The 24,564-nt window shown below is 51.1% G+C and overlaps 1 protein-coding gene across 11 annotated transcripts in view; it reads left to right on the plus strand.

Moving 5' to 3' along the window:
• NEDD4L (NEDD4 like E3 ubiquitin protein ligase) overlaps window positions 1-23,546 on the plus strand; it is a 380,166-nt gene extending 356,620 nt beyond the window's left edge. For all 11 annotated transcript variants that reach the window (XM_070361948.1, XM_070361949.1, XM_070361951.1 and 8 more), the window contains 7 exons: window positions 5,434-5,507; window positions 7,604-7,664; window positions 9,823-9,882; window positions 11,610-11,717; window positions 13,051-13,147; window positions 14,065-14,137; window positions 18,869-23,546. In XM_070361948.1, the coding sequence (XP_070218049.1) occupies window positions 5,434-5,507; window positions 7,604-7,664; window positions 9,823-9,882; window positions 11,610-11,717; window positions 13,051-13,147; window positions 14,065-14,137; window positions 18,869-18,971 (576 nt within the window). In that variant the 3' untranslated portion in view covers window positions 18,972-23,546. The remainder of the gene's footprint in view (window positions 1-5,433; window positions 5,508-7,603; window positions 7,665-9,822; window positions 9,883-11,609; window positions 11,718-13,050; window positions 13,148-14,064; window positions 14,138-18,868) is intronic.
• Window positions 23,547-24,564: the final 1,018 nt, after the last annotated feature.

Genomic DNA, 24,564 nt, shown 5'->3' on the forward strand with positions numbered 1-24,564 from the left:
TGGAGCACAGGTTCTAGGGCCCATGGGCTCAGCAGCTGCAGTCGCCGGGCTCTAGAGCACAAGCCCAGTAGCTGTAGCACACTGGCTTGGTTGATCCACAGCATCATGGGATCTTCGATCTTCTTGGATCAGGGATTGAACTTGTGTCTCCTGCACTGGCAGGCGGATTCTTCACCATGAAGCCCCCCCTTGTAGACGTCTAACTGGTCTTTTATATCCACCTTGACCTCCTACAGTGGCAGAGCGGTCTTGGCAGAATGTGAGATGATCATGTCATTCCTCTGCTGAAAGCACACAGAGAATTCCCATTTTGTCACTGTCGAGATAAAGCCCCAAACCCTGTATGTGCCCCGTGACGTCCTGCGTGGCCAGGCCCAGCATACTTGTCTCAGCTGCACTTTGCGTCATTGCTGCCTCTCATACTTTCTGGGTCTGCTGCCATGAGACCTGTTGCACACACCAAGCTCCTTCTTGCCTCAGAACCTTTGCACATTCCATTCCTTCAGTGGGGAACACACTCCCAGCCTCGGTTCAGACAGCCAGCTCTGACCCCAGACCCCAGTCCTTCAGAGGGTCTCTCATGTCTCCCTGTGGCAGGTACCATAAGTGCCTTTCCACTCATTTGTACGATTGCATGTTCCACATCTGTCTCATCTGGTACAGTTGCATGTTCCACATCTGCCTCGCCCGTCGGCTCAGCCCGGTGGTGGCTGTCCTGGGGCTGCCTGTTGCTCACCGCTGTGCACTCACCAGCTCACAGTGCCCGCTGCAAGGCCGGTGCTCAGAACAGAGTTGTTGAGCCCAAAACGTGGACATCAGCAAGAGGCTTGTGCAGGCGTTGCCCTCTCCAGCCCTTTGCAAAGCCGCCGTTTTATTTTTCTGATACTGAGCTGCATGAACTGCTTATGTATTTTGGAGATTAATCCTATGTAAGTTGCTTCATTTGCAGTTATTTTCTTCCATGTTGAAGGTTGTCTTTTCATCTTGTTTATGGTTTCCTTGGCTCTGCAGTGCATTGCAGTTTTTCTAACCCAAAAGGGAGCCCACACCTCCTTGTACCAAAAAGTAAAGTCATTCCTTCAGTGGAGTGAAGTTCCCACAGAAGCGAGATGTGCATGCGGTCAGCCTTCCTCAGTGCTCTAAGCTTTTTCTCCTTCTGTAATTAGAAATTTCAGCCCGTGATCGTTGGTGGTGGCTGTCACTTTGTATAATGGAACTGCAGCTGTTGCCATGTTTTTCTGGTTTGTTTTCTTTCTGGTTGGTGAGAATCTGGAGCTGCTGGGTGGGGGGCCTATTAAAAATGTTTCAAGTGAACAAATTTCAATATTTAACAATCGTCATACACCAACCAGAGATGTAAACCATGCACTCATGTACGCCCCACACACACGTGCCCCACCGGGAGGAGACATGCTTTCAGAGCCGTGACACGCAGAAACTCTGCACTGCAGGACCAGCAAAGCAGCGCCTGATGGGCGAGAGGCGCCCGCCGCGGGCAAAGCAGCGCCTGATGGGCGAGGCGCCCGCCGCGGGGATGTGTGAGAAGCTGTGCAGTGGGGCAGGGCAGAGACTGGGCGGCAGCCGCACAGGAGAGCTCTTTGGGGCCTGGCCTGAGCTGGGCGAAGGCACACGTTTCCAGTTAGGATGACAGTGCTCCTTTGAGGGCAAAAACCTGTTCTTAGAGGACAAGAGGTCTCAGCCATCACAATGGCTTGTGTCCTCCACGGGGCCACAGAACATACTGCTAGTGTCCCATAGGCGTCTTTGGTAAGATTGCACAAGAGGAAAGGGGCAATTGAGGGGGGGTGGCATCTAAAAAGGCTCTTCGGGGGGTGCTGACTGGGGAAAAAGGCTGAGAAGCACTGGGTGGGGGAGAGCAAACCGGGGAAAGACAGACACTGGAAACAGGAGGGGAGAGAGAGGGGAGAGGCCAGACCAAGAACCCAGGGAGGAGGCGGCTCCTCCAAGACGGGGTCAGGAAGATGGGCAGGGGCAGCTGCGGGGAGCGTGAAGGTGGGAAGAGGCGCTGATCGCCGGGGGAGCCTGGGGAGGACGGGGACAGCAGCGCCCAGGAGCGGGAGGAGAAGCAGCCAGACTGACCAGGTCCGGCACGCCCGATTGGACCCAGTGTCTCTGCGGACTTCTCAGACCTTTGTCCTAAAGCGTCTGCCAGAAGATTGGGGAGACCTGTGTGGGTCCCCAAGTTGTTACTTAGCAAAGAAGTGGGGTCCAGTTCTGTGAGAGCCGCATCCCAGAGGTTCTGCTGGTCTTCGTGGTCTTGTTTTACAAAGACAAGAGAGGAGTTCGTACTTGGGCCAAGAGACTTCAAGAAAGAAGTTTTCTTCCATCAGCACTGTTGACCCCTCTGTGTGCCAGGCGCTGTGTTAGTTTGTTAGTGTTGGGTCCTTAAGGAAGGAGTTCAGACACAAGACGACAACTGTTTTTAAAAAGTGGAATTTTTAAAGACCCTGGTGCCTGGAAAGATTGAGGGCAGCAGGAGAAGGGACAGTAGAGGATAGTTGGATGGCATCGCTGACTCAAAGGACGTGAGTTTCTAATGGAGTTTGAATAACAGCTGTTCCTGCCCACAGGGGTGTGTGAGGCCAGGGAGGGGGGCAGCTGAGGCTCTGGGAGGACTCACCTTATCCAGGGAAGGGCCTGCCGCCCCCGAACCCCCATCACTGCCCCCCGGAGAAACTGTGGCCCTGATCAGCCATGTGACCCAGAGTTGCCCTGGCCAGCAATTCCTTCCCTAGCACAGATAGTACAGTCTGCTCTTTTTTTTTTTTTACTTTCAAAAATAATTTCATATATCTGATTATAAAAATAATAAAATATTGATCTTTGTAATAAAGTCGGTACAGTAAACACATATTAAAATCACCCTTCACTCGTACCACCTAGAGAAAAATCACCATTAAATTTTGGTTTGTATCTTCCAGAATTGTTCTCTGTAAACACACAAGGTATTTTTATTTATTAATTACAGGAGTGGAATTGTAGAATGTGCACAGTTTTAACTTAATAAATCCTAGGTAGCTTTCCATGTCAGTAAATACCATTTTTTAATAGCTACGCTGGATTTCATTCCATAGACCAAACATCTTTTTTTAATGACTTTTATGTATTTGTGGCTGCACAGGGCCTGTGTTGCTCTGCGGGCGCTCTTCTCTGGTCGTGGTGAGCGGAGAGCGCCTCTTTGTCCCGCCGCCCCGGCTGCTCGCCGCGGTGGCCTCTCTGTTTGGGCGCGTGGGCTCTGGAGCGCAGGCTCAACAGTTACAGACTTGGTTGCTCCACCGCATGTGGGGTGTCTCCTGCGCTGGCAGGCGAGTTCCTTACCGCTGAGCCACCAAGGAAGCCCCGTAGACCAACCAGATTTTAGCCACGCCCTAGTGGTCAGCATCTAAGCTATGTCAGCATCTCACCATATAAACAGTATGAGGCCTGTAATCCTGAAATACACATTTTTGTACCAATATCTTACCATTGGTATAAATCCTAAAAGAGAAGTAACTATAAGAAGGGATTTGCACCTTAAAATCTTGATGCCTGTTGCCATCCCACTTCCTAAGCAGAACTGTTCAATATCCTCAAGAAGTGCTGGGACATACACGGGACAAGAGCAGATCCCCGCTGGAGGGGGATGGGGTGGTGACTGGACAGGCTGGAAGACAGCTGTGGAAGGGAGCCCGGTGGGAAGGAAGGATTTGAAGAAATATAAAAATACAGTAGCAGTTAAGTCCATACTGGGGACAGGAAAGCATCGTATTGACGTTGTAGAAAGTGGGGTTCAGTCATGTGGGAGAGAAGCTAGGTCCCTTCCCAGACAATGAAGAAAAGGAGGAAGAAGAACACAGGAAGGTCCAAGACCGAGGATCCGCAGGCCTAGATTGAATAAGCTGCCTCCACGTGAAAAAGAACAACAGTCAGGCGCACCATCAGAGGAAATGCTGACAGGAGGAGGGTGTGAGAGGCATGCCAGAGACGTCCGGTCTGCTCCTGGGTGTGTGTGGCAGGGCTGAGGCACTCTGTTGCGCTGCGCAGTTGCTAAGGGGTGTCCACAGCAGGCTTCCCTGTCCTTGACTATCTCCCAAGTTTGCTCAAACTCCTGTCCATGGAGTCGGTGGTGCCATCCAACCATCTCATCCTCTGCTGCCCCCTTCTCCTGGCTTTAGTCTTTCCCAGCATCAGGGTCTTTTCCAGTGAGTCAGCTCTTCATCTGGTGGCCAGAGTATTGGAGCTGGGGTGGGGTCGCTGAAAGTGGACCTGTGTCAGAGCAGGGGTTTGTGACTGCATCCCGCGTGAGGGATGTGACCTGGACGTTTACTCTGGAAAACCCGCTCCCTCAGGCTTGGCCTCCTCCTGGACATAGCCAGATGCATGTGGGGAAAAGACTGCGAGGACTCCCAGCAGAATATAAAAGTGGTTATCCATGAATAGGGGAGCTGTGGGTGGTATTTTTTTCCTCTTTATTTCCCCGGAATTTCCACGAGAGTAAACACTTTCCCGTTAGATCAGTAGACTCTTCCTTCCCTTCTGCTACTTACTGCTTTGTCCACTCGGATGTTAAGCCAGGGCTAGCAGAGGAGGAGACTCTGCCTTGGGTTTGGCGTCTTTGCTTTCTGCGCTCCTGGGCGGCTCTGATGGAGGCGGGGACGTTCTGGGACAGGGAGCCGGGAGGCGGTGTCGTGTGCCTGCTAAGTCCCTTCAGTTGTGTCCGACCCTTTGTGACCCCGTGGACTGTAGCCTGCTAGGCTCCTCCATCCATGGGATTCTCCAGACAAGAACGCTGGAGTGGGTTTCCAAACCCTCCTCCAAGGATCTTCCCGACCCAGGGCTCGAACCTGCGTCTCCTGCACTGCAGGCAGATTCTTTTATCGCTGAGCCACGGGGGAAGCCCGAGGTGGTGCCTGATGCACAGAAAGGTGGGGGTTCTCCGGGGGCAGGTGGGTCCATCCCTCACTTGACTTCCTCAGCTTCTCTCTTGTAAGTCCCTGTGTTTTTCCCCTTTGAAAGAAATTCCACGTATTTTTTTTACGGCTATAAAATCTAATTTTCAGCAACAAATTGGGATCTCTGCAATCTTGATGGATGTACCCTGTCTTTTCTGTGAAACATAATTAAATTTCTTGGTAAGTCAATAGCAGATGAAAAAAAGTGTTGTTCTCCACTGTTGCTAATGTATGAAGGATAATTAAAACTCATAAATAACCATAAAATCATTTGCCTTCGATGATAACATCTTTAAGCGTGTAACATCTTAACAATTTAAAGGCCTCATTAGATACTCCCCTGGACACAGAGCCCATTTTCTGGTAAAGAGTTCTGAATAAATTTTACTTACGTTCCTCTCATAGTGAGACGTTATTACTCAGTGATAATATGCAAGATAGCTTCATGATGGTGATCGTTGTTTTATCTTTGTAATTGCAGACATATCAAGTGGATCTGAAGCCCAACGGGTCAGAAATAATGGTAACGAACGAAAACAAGAGAGAGTACATCGAGTACGTACACACAGCCCTTTCTTTTGCCCTCGCCAGAACACCTTGTGCATGCCGTGGACATCCTCTTAACAGCCTGGGTTCCTTTCTGGTTTGGGCTCATCGGATGCTGAATTACGGGATGGAAAGTGTGACTTGTGTCATGACTTCTTAGAGCTGCCAGACAGGAGCAGTGGGAGGAGAGAAGGGTCCTTGTTGAGTAACATAGCAGATACTCTGGGAGCCGGTGGGCGTCCTGTCTAAAACTGAGAATTACAGCGATGGAACACAGTGTCAAAAGCCAGTTGGGGTAAAATTAGAGACAACCAAAGAGAGGATACTGCCTCTCTCTCCTGACTTCTCTTCCATGATGAAAGTGTAGGAAAAGAGTTAAAATGGATAGGGAGAATTCGGCAGGTGCTGAAACATCGCTCCTGACGTGTGTAATTTTCTTTACTCAACCTCAGCCTCCATTGGGGGAACAAAATGTTGGGTCCTTTGGAAATCTAGGACAGCTGTAGTGGCCAGAAGGTCCTTCTCTGTTGGGCAGCTTGCATTTTCCTCTTTGGTGTATATGCGTGCCTCAAGCACACAGTTCTGGTACCCTCCAAGGATTGGCAGGTTGCCCTCGCTAACCTTGGGCAGGTCAGCGGAACAGTGGCTGGCTCCCAGGGTCTTAGTTTCTGCTCATCTAGTGAGTTACAGCCATGGCCTGAACTTGTTTGCATTCAGAACATCATCTCAACAGGCCAGGTTGCCTCCTCTCTCATTATAGTGGATCACAGGACTTGAGAGAACTGGCCGAGGATCTGAGCATCCTTCCTTAGCATCTGCAGAGAAAAGCCTACTGTCTTTTCTAATTAGGAAGAAGGGAAGAGCGTCGAGTCCCTAGAGACCCTGACAAAGGACGGACTTCTCCACTCGCAAGTTTGAAAACTTAGCACTCTTAGTCAAAGGCTAGAAGTAAGATACTGCAGTTCTTGCCTGTGCACGTTAATTGGCACTTGGCTGAACTGGACAGTCTCCACAAGTAAATGGTGTTCTGGCGGACACCATTGTCTTCGTTCAGAAGCACAGACTTGGAGTCGACTTCTGGCAGCCCCCCACCCCAGGGGGACTAGGGTCAGAAGTCAGAGGGTCTGGACCTCGTGATACATGTTGTGCGTCTTTCTTTGCAGTTAATTCTTTCGGGTTTCAGGTCGGGGTCGGGGGCAGGGCCTCAGGCAGCGTCTCCACTGGCTTCACCGCCAGAAGTCGGGTTGAACTCCCAGCTTCTCTGTGCCCCCTGCACCCCCGGTGCAGGAGGCTGTTGCCTGGTGATCACAGCACAGCCAGGGAGCCCCCGAAATGCTGAGCAGTGAGCGGGCGGCAGGCTGGTCCCCGGGTGCCGTTGCCATGGCGCCCCCCCCCGCACCGCCCGCATAAGTGAGAGCCCTTGGTGACGAGGTCCCCGTGCTGTTTCACGACAGAGCGCCTCAGGTGGACTCCAAAGCAGATTCGCCTGGCAGTAAATGCTGCTGTGCGCTAAACGTTGTCACAGGGAGCATGGTTTCAGTGGATTTCTGTGACTCAGAGGTTTTTTTACCACCAGTCCTCCAAATGTTGGTATTAAAGTATTAATGTTAGTGGTAAAATGCTGATAAATTGTATGTCTTCCTTGAAAACCAGCACATTGGATACTAGAATGAAATATCATATAATCACATATGTTGTGCTGGGTATTCCCCTTGAAAATATGTACATGGTTGTACGTAAGTGTGGGTATGTACATACGTGGGTTTGTGTGTATGTGCCATGATGCCCAGTTATGTTTGTATTCAAAGCCCATATTCCCTTTTCTCTGGACAGTCACATTTATAAAGCAGCTTTGGTAAACTGAGGCTTGGTGGAGGGGAGAGGGGAGAACCAGTCTTACTTTTTTTAAATCCTCAGTGAGACTCGAGGCTCCACGCGTGCCCCTGTTCTGGAAAGCATCCAGGGCGCGGCAGCGGCGGCCCCGCCCTCCCCTTGGCCCGCCTCGGGCCCTGCTCCTCCCCTGCGACGAGCAGCTGCTGCAGCCGTGCGGGAAGGGATGAAAGCGGGGTGAGGGCTGGTTAACTGCTGTCCCTTTCCTCCCGCAGCCTCGTCATCCAGTGGAGGTTCGTGAACAGGGTCCAGAAGCAGATGAACGCCTTCCTGGAGGTGAGCCGGGCACACTGGGAGCCGGGCCTGCGCCCTGAGATTGGGAGAGGACCACCCTCCTCCTGGGAGTGGGCACGAGGCGGGGGGCCATCACACGCCCCCACACGGGCGCAGGTGTGGGGACCCCACTCCCACCGCCTCCAGCCCCAGGACAGGAGTGAGAGCCTCGGCCCTGCCGCCCTTCCATTTTTTGCTTTGGAAATGGCACCCCACTCCGGTACTCTTCCCTGGAAAGTCCCGTGGGCAGAGGCGCCTGGTCGGCTACAGTCCATGGGGTCGCGAGGAGTCGGACGCGACTGAGCGACTTCACTTTCACTTTTCTAGCTTCGCTGCTCTTAGTTTCTAATTCGCTGTAACTGTTTTTTAAAGAGAAACCTTTACAGACTTGATCCAGAGGGCAGGCTCCCCCCACAGAGGCTAGAACCATCGTCCTGCAGGTCTCAGTGGTGCCCGGGAAGGCTGGGAGCATCTCAGCCTTTTGCTGCAGTGACCGAGGGTTCTGAGAGATGGGAGGACCTGGGCAGCTTCCATTCATACCATCCCTCCCCGGGAGCGGTGCCTTCCCCTTCATCGGTCGGACGTTGTTTTTTTTTTTTTTTAATCCCCTGCTCTTTCTTCGTGGCTGGCTGAACAATTCCTCACCCTATTAAAGTGTGAAGCGGTTACTTCTCAGACCCGGGTAGTTAACGTCAGTGATGCCACAAGGCCCCCGAGGAGAGGCCCGTCACAGAGAACAGGGTCCGTCATCTCTTTAAATGGCTCACTGTGACCCGAAGTGCAGTTTCTTTTTAAGTCCTAAAGAGAACAAACCCCAGGTGTCCACTCCAGGCTTCCGTTCTCACTGAACCGACGCTGGGTTCTCATTGGCTGATGCTCTCAAGCTCATCCCTCACCCACTTACCTGCTCACAGTGAATAAAGCACCAACCTAGGCAGGTGGGCTGCCGGCTATGGGGTCACACACAGTCAGACACGACTGACATGACTTAGCAGCAGCAGCAGCAGCAGCAGGCAGGGCACTCGGAAAAATTCTGGGACCTTGGGTGTAACGTGTGTATTGAACGCTCTTGAGAACCGCAGGTTTCATACCTTAATTACACAAGAAACCCAGCTGGCCTCACTCCAGGTGATCTCACTTGCAGAAACGGGCCAGCAGCACGGAGCATCCGTCCTGGATCAGTGCAGTAGTCAGTGAAAGTGAAGTCGCTCAGTCGTGTCTGACTCTGCGACCCCACGGACTGTAGCCCTCCAGGCTCCTCTGTCCATGGGATTCTCCAGGCAAGAATACTGGAGTGGGTTGCCATTTGCTCCTCCAGGGGATCTTACTGACCCAGGGATCAAACCCACATCTGCATTGCAGGTGGATTCTTTACCGTCTGAGCCATCAGTTAGTGATAACTAACCAACTAAGCTGGGCACTGGGCTGGTTCTCTGTACTCCCTGTCTCCTCTCTGCTGATCACACGGCCGCCTCTGGGGTTTCATCTCTGCCTTTGGTACCTTATTTGTAAACGGTTCGCTTGCACGCCTATGGCCTGTGTGTCTGAGGGCACCCTGACTCCCGGCTGCTGCAGCTGCTGCTGCTGCTAAGTCGCTTCAGTCGTGTCTGACTCTGTGTGACCCCATAGACGGCAGCCCACCAGGCGTGCCCGTCCCTGGGATTCTCCAGGCAAGAACACTGGAGTGGGCTGCCATTTCCTTCTCCAATGCATGAAAGTGAAAAAATAAAGTGAAGTCGCTCAGTTGTGTCCGACTCCTAGCGACTCCATGGACTGCAGCCCACCAGGCCCTCCGTCCATGGGATTTTCCAGGCAAGAGTACTGGAGCGGGGTGCCATCGCCTTCTCCGCTGACTCCCGGCAGTGTGTCATAAATGGCTTTTGGAATCCGCTGCCTGCTTACAGCAACTCATATTTTCATAGTGTTTTAGGAATTACTCAAGTACCCGAATCCTCTGGAGTCTGCCGCTCTTTAAATCTTTTATGTTGTGATTATGCTATTTTTATTGGAACTAAAATCACTGAATACTGTCACTGATAGCTATAAATCATCAGGGAACAATGTGTTTTTTCCTAGATAACCACACAAAGCTGGTTGGCCCTGTAAAATTTGTCTCTTTCAGAGAGAAAGGTATTGAGAGTGATTTTTTTTTTTCTTTCAGGGATTCACGGAACTGCTCCCTATTGATTTGATTAAAATCTTTGATGAAAATGAACTGGAGGTTTGTAAACATTTTACATAAAGGAGATTTTATTTAAGTTGCTTCACTGCTGACATTGTAATATTCTCCCATCCGCAGTGTCCTAGCAAGTAAGCTTAGGTCAGTTCTACCGCAGGTCTCTCGGGGGCCTGTTTGCCGACTGGGGAGCAGGGAACAGTAGCCGTTACCTGTGTATTCCTTCCTGGGAGAGGGCAGGTCGGGATGCGGCAGACAGAGGCCTGCCGCGCTGAGCTGGTTCACCGCCGGGCCTGGCTTGGCGGGGAAACTGCTGCTTCCAGTAGAGCTGGGGTGGCAGCAGCCAGGGGAGGGTCACCACCCTGCTCCCCGGGTGGCGGCCGGCTGAGGACTCGGGTTTTCTGTGCACCCACTGTGAGCGCTGAGGGGGGCTCGGCCCGGAGGTGAGCCTGAGCGTCTATGACGGCTCCTAGAGCAGAGGTCGCCGTGAACTTGAAGGGGTCGTGTTGAGGGAGGAAGCACACCAGAAAGCAGCAAGGCGGTGGTAGCAGGAGGTGGCTTCACAACAGGTTGTGCCAGCTTCTTAGAGTGATGTAGAGAGCGGGGCGTCTGCAGAGCAGAGGGACCTCTTCACCTTTGTGTCAAGGGAAGCAGGACAAGGCAGGCTGTGTCTGTGCAGAGGCTGCTGACGGGACTCGGGGGCTCTCGTCCAGTGAAGCGGCTCCTGGGGACTGGCTTTCCTTTCTCCTACCTTCAAATGGAAATGTCCGGGTAGATGATGTCATAGAAAGCATGTCGAGGAAGCCCTTCGTTTGAAAGGTGGGCAAACTGAGGCCGGGAGAGGCCAATGACCTCACAGGTTTATCCAGCAGGTTCTGAGCACAGTCAGGCCTACGAGCCCACCTTTCAGGCCTCTGGTTTAGTTGTTTTTCCATTTTCTGCTGGTGCCTCTGTGGGAATATCACTCATCTGTCCACAGGAAGCTGCCCTGCCGAGGGTTGGTGATGGTGGTTTAGTTGCTAAGTCATATCCGACTCTTTGCAACCCCACAGACTGTAGACCGTGAGGCTCTTCTGTCCATGGAATCCAGGCAAGAATACTGGAGTGGGTAGTCATTTCCTTCTCTCGGGGATCTTCCCAACCCAGGTATTGAACCCATGTCTCCAGGTTGGCAGGCGGATTCTTTACCGCCGAGCCACCTGGGAAGCAGAGGGTTAGACAGTAAGGAAAGTGGACCCAGGCCGGTGAGGCAGAGGAGCAATCACAGCCTCAGGACGGGTCTGCTCGCCAGGAGGTGAGGTGATGCCCTGAGCTGGTGGATCCGTCTGGGGAAGACACGTTCTTGCTATCATAAAGTACAAATTCTGTTGTGGGTGGAGAGGTATTTTCACACACTGAGACAGATAACCTCTCAGAAGAGCAGCCAGCCAGCGTCACGAGCAGATGTAAACAGAGCATAAGCAAATCCGTGGGCACTGAGCTGAGATCAGAGGGGCCAGGAGGGCGATCAGTTTGGACTTTTCATTTCCAGTATGAGACGCGGTGGTCCGTCCAGGCTTTGGACTCAGGGCCCCTCGTTACCTCTCTGTCTCTGACCCGAGGCGGCAGGTAGGGTGTGGCACACGTGTTCCCCTTCAGTTGTTCTTACAGTTCACTGGATCGTCTGGCTTTGCACGTGACGCGATGCTGGCATTGAGAGAAGGCCTTTTCTCCATGTGTATTTCTTCAGCTTTCACGATACACCCTGTTCACCTCTGGTCTGTCTCCTCCAGTTGCTGATGTGTGGCCTTGGCGACGTGGATGTGAACGACTGGCGACAACATTCTATTTACAAGAATGGCTACTGCCCGAACCACCCCGTGATCCAGTGGTTCTGGAAGGTAAATCCGGGGCCCAGGGCCTGTGCTGCCTTCCGAGGTCCGCCGCTGGGTTTGGGGCTCCGAGGCCTGCTGGGGAGGGAAGAGGCCTGCTGAGCCAGACAGAGCCCTTCCCGCTGCTCTCTGTGGCCGTGGTGGATGCCTGTCCTCACTGGTCCTGAGAAAGCCACGCTGTCTTCCTCGGTCACCTACTCAAGTGCTTTTGTCTGAGGAAACCGGTGAGTAGGGTGACCCTAAAAAGCAGACAGCTGGATTCGAGAATTGGAACGAGTCCTCCAGAGTGTGGATAAGAATGAAAGGCTTCTTGGGACAAATACATGCTTTGGGGCTGGCTTTTCCAAGATGCCATTTTGGTTTAAAAAACCATTTTCTCAACTGTTTTTGTGAATTCCAACAACCATTTTGATCTTTACATCTTTCAATCAGAGATGCAAATGAAATCTGATTTACTCTCTAAAGGTCAGTGATTTTACTCTCTAAAATGAACAGGATTTTACTCTCTAAAATCCTGTTCATTTTAGGAGAGAAGTGAAATAGTGAGCAGGTCTGAAGAAGGGAGTGTAAACTGACTTTGAAAGAACAATTCCAGGGGTGGGGGGGAAGCGCTGGTTATTTACTTATAGAAATAAGAAATCTATTTGAATTATCTTAATTTCTAAATATCTGTTACTAATAAGATTTCAAGTGCGGCAGATAAGTAGAGAGAACAGGAAGAAAGCAGAATCATCAAATCCTAAAATCTTAGTCCAGGTCTCAACTCAGCTTTGATTTTGGATTTTTTTTTTTTTAATATCAATTCAAGTGACTTTACTAGCGAAGCCAACTAGATTCTTAGAATAATCCAGATAAGTAAGATACACCGGTTATTTCAGAGGCCCAGCCTGGCTTCCGTTTCTCTTTTTCTAAAATGTTATCTTTAGAGAATTTCTCCACAGTCAGAAATCCTGCCTCATAACCTGGGTTCCCCTGGAGCTGACGCTTTTCAAACTGTGTGTGTTTCCTAATGGCTGAGAGGATCACGTGTGTTTCTGATTGGCTTGAGAGGACCGGCAAGCCTCACAGAAACATGAGCTCAGTGCCATCGACGAGTTCGCCTTTTTTTTAACCACTTATTTTTGACCAATGGGCACATGAAGAAAGGGACATTGTGATCCCTCGGTCTCTGATATTAGAAGCCAGTGTTGTGGCCATTAAAAAAAAATGCTTCCCGGCCTTACCCCGTCCGGGTGGAAGACCGTCTAGGACTTCCGCCTCAGTGCACGCAGGATGAAGGTTTGCCGGTCCGCGTTGCACATCCCGTGGCACGTGCTGACCTTTGCCCTCGCCCCGTCCGCAGGCTGTGCTGCTGATGGACGCCGAGAAGCGCATCCGGTTACTGCAGTTTGTCACAGGGACGTCCCGAGTACCTATGAATGGATTTGCCGAGCTTTATGGTGAGCAGGATACCAAGAGGTCTTGCCCTCCCCTCACCCCATGAGTGTTTACTGGGTATCGGCTGTGGCTCCAGAAGACTGCCCCCAGGCCTCTAGCCGAGTGGGTTTTGCCTGGACCCATAGACACTCCACATGAAGGGTGTGGCAGCATGCTGTATCCTCAGCTCTTTGTGTTGCTGTGGTCGCGCAGTCACGTCCGACTCTGCGACCCCATGGACCGCAGCACACCAGGCCTCCCTGTCCATCACCAACTCCTAGAGTTCACCCAAACTAATGTCCATTGGTCAGTGATGCCATCCAGCCATCTCATCCTCTGTTTGTGTAGTTAGCTCTGTATAAAAGCAGGGGACTGTTTTTACTTTTTGTACAGAGAACCATAAGTTTGGTCCTCTCTTCTCTTTCTTTTCTCTTTTGTTTTTTTGGTATATTTTCCAAAACAACTAGATTTTGCAGAATCATCCATGTCGTTGTAAGCTGAACGTTAAACTTACCGCACCCCTCCACAAGGCAGGATTCTTCAGTGTTTCCTGTAGATTAAAAAAATCACTTTCTGCTCTGCATATTAAAGGTCATGATATTTATGTCCCCACCAGCGCCCCCCGCCCAGAAGTAGTTTTAAATTTAAGCTTGCAGGGCTGGGCTGAAAGGCTGTAGCTTCTGCCCGTCCATATGTTGTCGTGTCTGCTCTGTTCAGCTTGGCGCGGCTCCGTCCTGATGGTGACGTGAGTTGAGGTCTGAGGTGGTGCAGAACCGTGGCTGCCCCTCTTTCACACACTGTGACGTCACAGCTGCAGAGGGGGTCCCGGGCTCCCCCAGGCACGCCTTGCCCTCCCCTCCCCTCCTTTCCTCCAGCCCCTCCTTGTCTCGCTCCGCGGCCTTGAGCACTCAGCACTTGGTTTTCTCTTTCTTTTGTCCAGGTTCCAATGGTCCTCAGCTGTTTACAATAGAGCAATGGGGAAGTCCTGAAAAACTGCCCAGAGCTCACACGTGGTGAGTGACGGAAAACCACCCACTGTCGACAGACGGACTTGTTTTTCAAAGCTTAGCCATGGGTAATACTGGGCAAGAGGGTCACATGCTGTGCTCCCTGCCCATTGAGCATTTAGAGGGGGAAATGTCAGCCATGCAGGTGAGAGTGTCGTCATACTGGTGCTGATTAGGTTCAACCAGGAGTTGAAAGGCCCAGTATGTTTGACAATGAAGGGTTAAATCCCCCCTTCCTGCTTCCCCTGGGGTGCTCCTCCTCCAGTCCCCCTCTTTCCTTAAATATTCTGGGAAGCAGAGATTTCACTGTATCATCTCCCTATGTGGCTGTGACAACACCCAGCCTCTGAGCAGGCTGAGGTCTTATTCCAGCCTTAAATTGGTTTAGAACCATGAACAAGATTTCTTGGAGCAACAGGGTCTTTAAAAGACTTTCCATGGCTATCCAGAACCCATGAGTCTCCAGGATTTAGTAATGTGATTGTGACAGAGAGGGGTCACAGGTCCGGCCAAGGACCCCTGCCCAGGGAGGCTTAGCACAGTGGCACTCAGAAGGCCTCCAAGGGACAGGGGGAGAGGAGGAGGGTCTCTGGGACCCTCGAGGACTTTCCTGAGACCCACAGAGAGGACCTCAGGAGCTTTCAATCTGGCTCCCAGGTCCCGCGGGTTGGTTTCCCCCACTGAGGCTTTGGTTTCTTATTCATAGGAAGCAGGTGGAGGGGGTCCTGTGGATGGTCAGCCCCCCAGCCTCCTTCCCCACAAGAAGCTTAGGCTGCCAGAGTCGCTGGGCCATCCCGCACTGCCCGGCACGGCTCAGAGGAAGGTCTCATTCAGGTGCATTTGTGGGAAATGGGCTGTGCAAGGTTTTTTTGCTTCTCTTCGATTCTGTCGCCTTGCCGGAAAGCACATTTTCCCCGACGTTTGTACCATTCCGAGAACTCCGAGCAGAATGGATGTGGTCCCTGCCCGTAGGCGCCAGGAGAGTAGGCTGAGTCTTGCTAAAACTGCTCGATCACTGGAGCAGTTGGTGTCCTTGACCGTCTGCCTTTATTCTCGGGGGACAATGTTTTGGCCTTTTGGAGCTTCTATTCCAGTTTCAGAATGCAGTGTGGTTTTCTGGGCTTAGTAGCCTTCCTCTGAAAGGCTGCCAGCGCTGGGGTGAGCCCCAGGATGGTCAGGATGGGGACCGAGCTCCCAAAGAGGAGTCACAGCGGCGCCACTGGGCGTGGCCATCTCGTATGGGGCAGGCCCTGCACCTAGACGGCAGTATCCCTGTGGGTTCTTGGGAATCTTGTGGTCTGAATTCACAGGCTCCCGAATCTCAGAACTTGAAGTCAGGTCTGCCCAAATTAGAATCTCCACCCTGACAGCTACAGTTAAGCTGCTGCCACGGGAATATGGTTCCCTTTCTTTCCAGACTCTTCAAAGACAACCGAGTAATTGAGTGCTCATCCCACATCCTACTGTTGACCCACAGACAGATATCTTGCCGTTGAACACTTCTTCTGTCTCTGAGTCCACGTGCTGAGCTGCCACTAAAATACAGGGCCGCCCAGACAAGGCCCTGACCGGTGTCTCTCGACCTTGGCTGGACATTGGAACCCCCTAGAAAGCATTTAATACAAACAGTGGCCCTGGGGTCCCACTCACGGAGGTTTGGACCCAGTTGGTCTGGTATGACCAGGGCCGTGGGATTGCAGAGCCACCCGGGTGGTTGGCAAGGACAGGCAGGGTTCAGAATCGCTGCTCATCTTCTGGAAGGACAGAGGCCAACCCCGGGAGGAAGGCAGCCCTGCTGCTCGTCAAGTGTCCCAGGAGGAGAGCGTCCAGGGCCTTCTCCCAGGGCCGCTCTCCCCAGGCCCCGAGGAGGGCACTAGATCCACTGACAACCCAGGGCTGGCAACGTGGGATTTCCTCTTTTTTCTTTGCTGTGGCTCTCCTCCCATCCAGCCCCGGCTTCTGCTGAAACACAGAAACACGACGACCATGCTTCATCCTTGGTTCACTGTGAACAGACTTCCCCGCGACGACCACAGATGTGGCTAAATAAAATCTAGCCATATGTGTGTTTAAGCTCTTCCGTGTTTGATGAAAATATAAAATACACAACGAAGCTTCAAGATTAAAACCTGATTTCCTAGGAGAGCGAGGGCTTGGTGGAGCTGGTTCTTCGCATATGATTGTGGAGTGTCTAGCATGAAGCGGCTGCATTCCTTTGTTCTATCAAAGGTCACTGCTCATGGATTTAAAATTCCTCTTTACTAAGCAGCACAGACCCACCTAAAAATAATCTCCTTCAGCCCACACATCTTCCACACAGCAAGGCTTACCCCCTGAGGGTAAGAAGGTCATGCAGCTGGTTGGTGGCAGGCCAGAGCCAGACCCGTGTCTCAGCATCAGAGGAATGGTAACACTGAGCACTTCCCGTGTTCCAGGCGTCGCCCTAACAAGCGCTGTGTGTGAACCTGTGTCACCATCACAGCGGTTCTGAGAGGTGGGTCCTGCGAGTCCCCTTTCAGCAGCGGAGCAACTGACACCCCGAGAGCTGACAACATCCCAAACCTCAGCTCTTCACACTCCCCGACTTGCTTCTCTCTGCCCTCTCCCCCATCATTCCAGTATTTCTCAAGCTTGAATAATCTATGGACCGTCTTTAAAATGGCCACAGACTCTTGAAGCCCCTCAGGATTGCAGGCCCTGGACTGTGAAATACCAGCTTAAAATCAAGACAACAGCCACCTCCTGGGAAAAGGCTCTTTTAAGCGTAGCTGCAGAGTGGGGTCTTTGTTGCTGGTGAAATGACATTTGAGGTCGGCAAACATTGAAAACATCTTTTCGTCTTAATCCTTCAGGATTCCTGAGTTTTTGAGACCTCTGGTTTGAGAAGCACAGTGTTCTGCTCTACTGTGTATTTTGATGTTAAAAAATCTCAGAGCTCAATGTGTCTTTATCAGACACTCAGCAGTTGTTAAAGGGCCCACCCTGCTCATGTGCCCGGGTCTTACTGCTGCTGACAGTCATTGGCTTTAAAACACAGGAAGATGCTCTACTCATCCTTGGAAACCTATGCCAGTGCCGAGCATGCACAGTTCTAGACACTGAGGCAGCCTGACAGTCTCCGGGCCTTGGAGCCAGCTTGGGGCTGAATCTGGGCTCTGCCACTTACTGGGTGGTTTTGGGCAAGTTCCCTAACCTCTCTGTGCCTTGGATTCCTCTATAAGTAGGGATCCAGCATCACCTACCTTACAGGTGGATGCTAGGATTCGCTGAGGTGATCAAGGAATCGCACCCTGGTGGCTCCATCTGCAGCACAGGAGACCCAGGTTCAGTTCCTGGTGGGGGGAAGATCCGCTGGAGAAGGGATAGGCTACCTACTCCAGTGCTCTTGGGCTTCCCCGGTGGCTCAGCTGGTAAAGAATCCGCATCCACCTGCAATGCAGGAGACCTGGGTTTGATCCCTGGGTTGGGAAGATCCCCTGGAGAAGGGAAGGGCAACCCACTCCGGTATTCTGGCCTGGAGAATCCCATGGACTGTATAGTCCGTGAGGTTCAAAGAGTCAGACACAGCTGAGCAACTTGCACTCGCTCACCACGAATAGTGCTGGTGCGGGCAAACGCTCCACGAACGTTAGCTTACGAAAGCATGATGAGCTAAGGCGTGCACGTGTGTGTGTGCGCACGTACACACATGAGACAAGCCACAAGCAGGTGTGGCCATCGTCACAACGGAGGCCTGCCAGCAGCCGCCTCCCTGGTCTGTCTGGGGCTCCAGGTCCTTGTGCCTGGGGTGTGGCGGGGGCAGGGACCGGTGAGTGAGTGGTGAAGTGGTGGCTGCCCGTGGGCGCTCGCTGTGTGCCAGACCCCTTTATGTGTGTGATCGGACCCTCCCAGCACCTGACCATGCAGCGGTCTCCCCATTTCACAGAAGAGCCAACAGAGGGGGAACTGTCTCACCTGAGGCCGCACAGCTGCAGGTGGCGGAGACAGGATTTGAACTCAATCCTGTGAACACGTGTGATCGTTGCTCACAGAGGCCACGTGTGTCTGGAGGTCTCACTGTCACCAGGGTGACTTGTACCACCCTAGCCAAGGCCTCCAGCTGTGTAGGGGCTTTGTGTGAAGGCAGCTCTTCACGCCACACGCCAGTGGCTTGCCTGACTCTGGGTTGAGGGCTGCTCCGTGTCGGTCCCAGAGCTGCGGGGGCCTGGGCTCCGGTCTCAGGTCTGCGGTGCTGTCAGGGCTGAGGCTGGGACACGGCCACCGGCTGCCCGCATCTGCAGAACACCCGCATCTGCAGAATGGAATGCGACCTGCTCAGAGGGGCTGCGCTGAGAGCAGGCGCTGCGTGCAGAAGCACTGACTGCCTAGAATAGCGGCAGATGGGGGGGCATCAGCCAGCCTCCGTTTGTCCTGCTGCGGAAAGCCCTCGGGTGGCCACAGTTTGGAAGCCTCAGCGTGTGCGCCAGTTACTTTGCCTGTCTTTTCCCTTCCCAGCGTGGGTTTCTAGGATCCACGGCCGACGGTAGTAGAGAGGTTTTACAGACAATTCGAGATCCTTTTCTCGCCCCCTGCAGGGTGCACTGTGGGCAGTCACCACTGGATTAGGATTTTTGTGCTGAGGCTTCTGCAGTCCTGCTCAAACAGCAAGTGTGCTCCTAAGCCAAGTCGGGGAGGCCCGGGTGCAGCTCACGGGCAGACATGCTGGTGTTTACCTCTGCTGTGTTGTTACTTTTGCAGCTTTAATCGCCTTGACTTACCTCCGTATGAAACCTTCGAAGATTTACGAGAGAAGCTCCTCATGGCTGTGGAAAACGCCCAAGGCTTCGAGGGGGTGGATTAGGCGCGCCTGCCTCGGGGCGGCTGTTCTTCGAGCAAGTCCTGCTCGCGCTTTTCCATTTGCCTGACAGACTCTGCAGAGACGCTGGCAGAGCCGCGCGGCGAGGGGTCTCGGAGCAGAGCCCCTGCCCCCGCCCTGCCCACGGCCGACAGGGAGGCCCCGTCCCAGGTGGCGTTCCTGCATTTCCCACCACCCATTTCCAACTGGTTGATGTGTATACTGATTACATTTCAGGAGGACTTATTCTATTTATGTTGCGCCTCTGTAGGCCAAGCCCTTAATAAATATTTTCCATACTTTATAATGACAGCGAATGGAATTAATCACTCTACAGGTATAGTATTACAACTCATGTTTACTTTTTAAAATGATTTAGACCGATTTGCAGATCTTATTTCACTACAATTAAAGATGTCTCATGTACTTGGAAAAGTGAGCATATTTTTTTTTTTTGTATTTGAATTTCATACCAGGTTTAATGTCGGTGATGTTTTTATTTTTAAAGTACTTGGAAAGCCCTACCCCCTACCGGATTAGCTATGGAAGACTGACTTCTGTCCAAAATCCCTCTGCAGACAAATACTCTAACATTAGGCATCATGACAGTTTTTTCCATGCTCAGAATGAAAACTGGATATTACTTTTTTTGTTGTTCAGATTTAGCATAATAGCTGCACACTGAGAGAATTGTAACATAGCATGACAAAATCTGTGTTGACTTGAAGGAATCACGCCATTATTCCTGAGAAGTAACTGCGTGTGCTGGAGACATTTGAGGCAGGGTTGCACTATCGCTTCTCGTGAGAGAGGCTGCTTAGCCCTTCCCGATGCTGTACAGTCCTCCTACCGTATTTCCCTCCTTGCTGTTGTAGTAGAGACACTCCAATGAAGCTTGGCGCCGAGTGGTTGGAAGCTGCAGAAAGCGGGCCTGCGCAGTCTCCTGCGTGTGCGAGTTTGCTAATGGCAGCTGAACACACGGCTTTTGTTGTAACCGCACCAGTTCTGAAGGCACTTTATGTACCACATGGAGGTCATACCTGGCTTTGTTTTGGCTTTGTTTTTAATCATAGCACTGAGTGTGATTTCTTCTCTCGGCACACGCCTTTCCGGTGCAATATCTATCGGTTGTGAATCTGGCTGCTGGTGTCTACACCCTGGCTGTAAAGCTGAGCCTAGAGACCTGCCCTCACCAAGCATTTTGTGATTTCTACTCCACTGCAAAGATTACTAGACACTTAATCTAACCGGGTTTTGTTCCCGATGACCTGTTGCATGCTTCCATACCATGTTCTGCCCAAGCTGTGTCCGTCACGTGCTAGATTAAAAGGGCAGAGAGACTTGATTTGACGCCCTGACATCTGGCTCTCCAGCTGACCCTGCTGGGGGTGGAGAGTTCTGCAGGATTCAGGTTCTTGGCCACTCTTGAGTCCTTGTTGCAGAATTGTGTTTTGAGAGAATGCCTGAGGCAGGGCAAGGGGGTCTAGCAAACCCTTCTGTCCTTCTTAACCTGTGTTGTCCTAAACCCTGTGGCGGCTGTCCAGGGAAACTGGATATATTGCTTGCCAGTCGTAGATGAGACCAAAAGAATTGTGGTTTCAGGGCCTCCACTTAGGATCTTCCAGGTGGCTTGTGGGAAGCCACGAATGTTTGAGGTTGAGTTGGGGCTACAGAGCCCTTGGCATCTAAAAGAAGGTGGAGTTCTACAGAGCTGAGGGTTCCCTTCTCACGTTGATTTTTAAAAATCCAATAGTGATCAGAAAACCTAGATATTGAGTAATTAGGGGAAAAAAACCATATTGCTCATTATTTTTACCTCTTGGTGGGAATTTCTCCCTTCAGTTGATGTAACAAGTGTCTTCTTCTCTTAGCCCCTCGGCTTCCTTTTTATGATTCATGTCACAGCCTGGGAGAGCAGTGTGCTGCGATGGGTTTTGTAAGTGTGTAATTATAGGGAAGAAATCCAACAATCCTTGTCGAAGAACTGGGATTCTTCTGTCATTTCATAAATTCTTAAATCAGAATGTTCACCGAATGCAAATTAGGCAAAGTACTGAAAACACGAAAGAAAACCCATTCTAAGGTCATTTCTGTGCCAAGAACAGATAAGAATTACCGAAATAGACCCCCGTGAATACTTGGAAGGCGGTAATTGTGAATGACGGTTTGGTTCATCTCTCCCTTATTATCTGATTTCAGTGACAGCTCGAAAGTGCTGGGTTTAGAGTTTGGGGGCTTTGGCTTCCTTGAATCCAAATAAGCTTCCCCAGTTCTCAGCAACTCTCAGCGCTTCACTGTTTGTCTAAGAGGGCCACGTACCTTGCTTTCTCTCGATCCTGACGACCGCTGTCCACCACCTTCACGCTGTAGCCTCAGGAGGCGGCAAGGGAGAGGCACAGCGGGCAGAGCAGAGGCCTCTGTCCACCCCGCTCAGCAGGCCTGGGGGCGGAGGATGGCATCGCCACCCCAGATTGCTCTAACAGTGATGCCTTCCTAGAAATGACTGGGATCCAGTTTCTCTAGTCCCCTGGAAAAGAGCCATTATGGGCCATTTTGCCATGAGATTAAGAAGTCAGTTCCAGAATTTGCAATATTGCATGTGGTTGAAAGGTTTTTAAACATCAGCTAACCCAGTCACCTGTAAAAGTCCTGTGTGTTTCTAGCCCCCTCTCTTGTCGGCCTAACAGTGAATTTGGGGAGTCCTGCCCGGTAGGGATTGGCTCCAGGCAGGGTCTGCTCGTCTACCTGCCGCCTCTGCGACAGGGAGTGATGATCCCTTTACTTACCAAGGTGCTTTGGTAGCTCCCACCAGATACCCTAAGGCCATATGACAAATGCTTCAAGCAACCTGACATGGTTTGTTCCTCCCACATAAGGATGCAGGGACAGATTCTGAGAAGGATGGTTCGCAAAATACTTGAACCACTCTCTGCATCTCACACCGTTCAATGGACAGCATGGACCGTTGCCGTGCGAACTTGCCAGGTCCAAACTGGCTCCCTTGAAAACAGCTCGTGTGCCGCCAACTACTAATTGTCCTCACAGTTACTAATTGTTTCTCACGTGACTCCGCTGTTTTTCTAAGTCCTGTATCTCGCCTCTGAAATGTCAGGATCCATAGAGAGAGCACCTGGGTTAACCAGTCCTCAAGCCCTTGCCCAGCCGTGCACTGGGCCCCTCTTGCCTCCTTACCCCGACTCCGCAGCCCTGGCAGACCCCGGTGTCGTCTCCTGCCTGCCGGCAGGGGGCGAAGCCGTGCAGGGGACCCCCCTCCGGCCCCCAGGAGGTCCTGCACTACCTCTGTCTTATTCAGACTTTGGGGTACACCCTGGTAAGTCAAAACTGCCAATTTTAGGTCCAAGATGTGTTTTTTAAAATAATCCTTAATAAACTCCACTTTGTACTTTAGATTTTAAAACTGGGAAGCAAAATGTGATATACTTTGGACCACTTTTTTTTTTTTTTAATTTATCAAAGCCTTAACGAACAGTGTATATACATCTGCATTCACATACCCCCGCCCCGGTCCCCAGAGTGTTTTCAGCGCGTCAGAGACAAAGCTGTAGCGTTAGGATGTGGGCTTGTATGTTTTATAGGAAAGGAGAGCTTTCTGTTGGTACAGAATCATCCAAGAAAACCTCTCGTTTAGACCCCTCCCCTTCGTTAAAGGTGTTACCTGCAGAGCAACGCATGTTTAGGACGCATGTCTGTTCGTCAGTCGGTTTTGTGTTTGTACGAGTGATGGTAGAGTCTCACGGCGTTGGTGACAGGCCTCTGTGTGCTACCTTCGCGACGTGTATCAGTGCATCGTAAGCCTCATGACCGTGACCCTGTGTCCACAGACAGAATCTGCGTTCCTACAGAAACCACTGCCCGTCTCCCTCAGACTGATTTCACCTGGATTGTCACGGTTCCCTTCATGTTAACTTTGCGTAACTGTTGCTCCTTCCCTACTCCGTGTGTAACACATACCCCAACATCTGCTGTCCAAGTACACCTGTATGTATTTGTGTAGCGTTTACACCTACCGTGAGGAATCTGGTTTTGAAAGGGAGTGAGGTTAGTCCTGCTGCCGTTTTCTCCAAGCTGTGTCCTGAGAATTCTGACTCTCAGAGAACCCAAGGGAGACGATGATAGAATATGCTGTCATCTCTTAATTCAGCATCTATTATCAAACAAAACATGAAAAAAACAGTGACTTTTAAGGTGAACAGTTTCAAGCATTCCAAATGAATTCTCGATGTTTCATAACTTTATTATAACCTCACCTCCTGATAAAAGCCAAGTACTATTTGATACGGTGATTAAAAACCAAACAACTTGGAAATTTTTTAAAAGACATCGTCTGGCTAAATGCTCATTTTCACAATCAGAATAGCTTTAAAATATAGTTGAATTTGATACACGTAGAAACGTTTTGTTGAACAAATTCCTTTTGCTTTTCGTTTTTCTTGAGAGACCTAAAGAGAGATTGTGGATTGTTTTCCTGACTGAACAAAAGAGTAATGTGACAAAATGAAGTCATTGTAAAGACGTGATGCGACTTGTCAAATATTTAATAAAGGATTGTGGAAGCTGGAACTTTTTCTACATCAAGTATTACAGGTTGTCTGCTTTAAAGCTTCTTCGTCTTAATTGTTTGGGGGGTGATATTCAAATGCCTGCAACTTTGTAGATAATATGCTCATTAGAAGCATCTCCCTAGAAGTTCCCCATCTTTTAAAACATCATTAAAGACTTCCCTGAACACATGGGTTGAGCTTAATGGGATGTACCTCTATTCTTATCCATCTGTCTTTTATTTAAGAGTTAATGACTTGATGGATTACCCAAGTGGTAGTATAAAGTCCATGACTGGAAAGGCATATTTCATCTCTGGTTTTCCTCCAACTCACCCTCAATTTATGTTCGTTAATGAGACTCAGTAATGAAGCCTAAGATGGTTCTCAGAAAGAAAATCCAGCTATCATGTCAATTCCCTGATAAAACAGGAGGACTCCTCACATTTCGTTCCTCTTTCTTACCTCTTGCTGGCCTTAACTTGTGCCCTCAGAGACTGCCGGGAGGTAGCGTCCGAGCAGGATGTAATTTCGTCCTGGCCTCTCGCTCCCTGTCTCTTTCGGTTAGCAGTAGGCCATGTCCTGCTGGAAAGCTGGCGGTAGACTTCTGCGTTCCTGCAGCCTCCTCCAGCCTCACGGGAACACACAAGGGAGATGTCGGCGGATAGAGCCGCCCTGAACTCGTGTATGGCCATCCTCAGAAACACACATGATGAGTTTATATGAAATAGAGGAATAAATCATACATCAGTTACATGGTTGCTGGGTTAGTAAACGCTTACCCTGCTCTGAACTCCAAAGGTGACCTAGGCAGTCCTGAAACTCCAAAGCCTCCTGGTAAAAGCTGGTGGTAAGCGTGGGCATCCGGGAATTCTCATCACTGTGGCTGGTCCTGGGTACCACATCCAGAGGGGCCCCTGGACGTATGAGGGCAGATTCCACTTCCCATCCCCTTGGTGCGTCCCCATCCGGAAGACGGCGCCTCTCAACACTGCTCTCCCAGAGAACCCGGGCCACGGGGTCTCTAAGCGAGTGTTTGT

The sequence above is a fragment of the Bos mutus genome, chromosome 24, assembly GCF_027580195.1.
Source record: "Bos mutus isolate GX-2022 chromosome 24, NWIPB_WYAK_1.1, whole genome shotgun sequence".
NCBI classification, from domain to species: Eukaryota; Metazoa; Chordata; class Mammalia; order Artiodactyla; family Bovidae; genus Bos; species Bos mutus.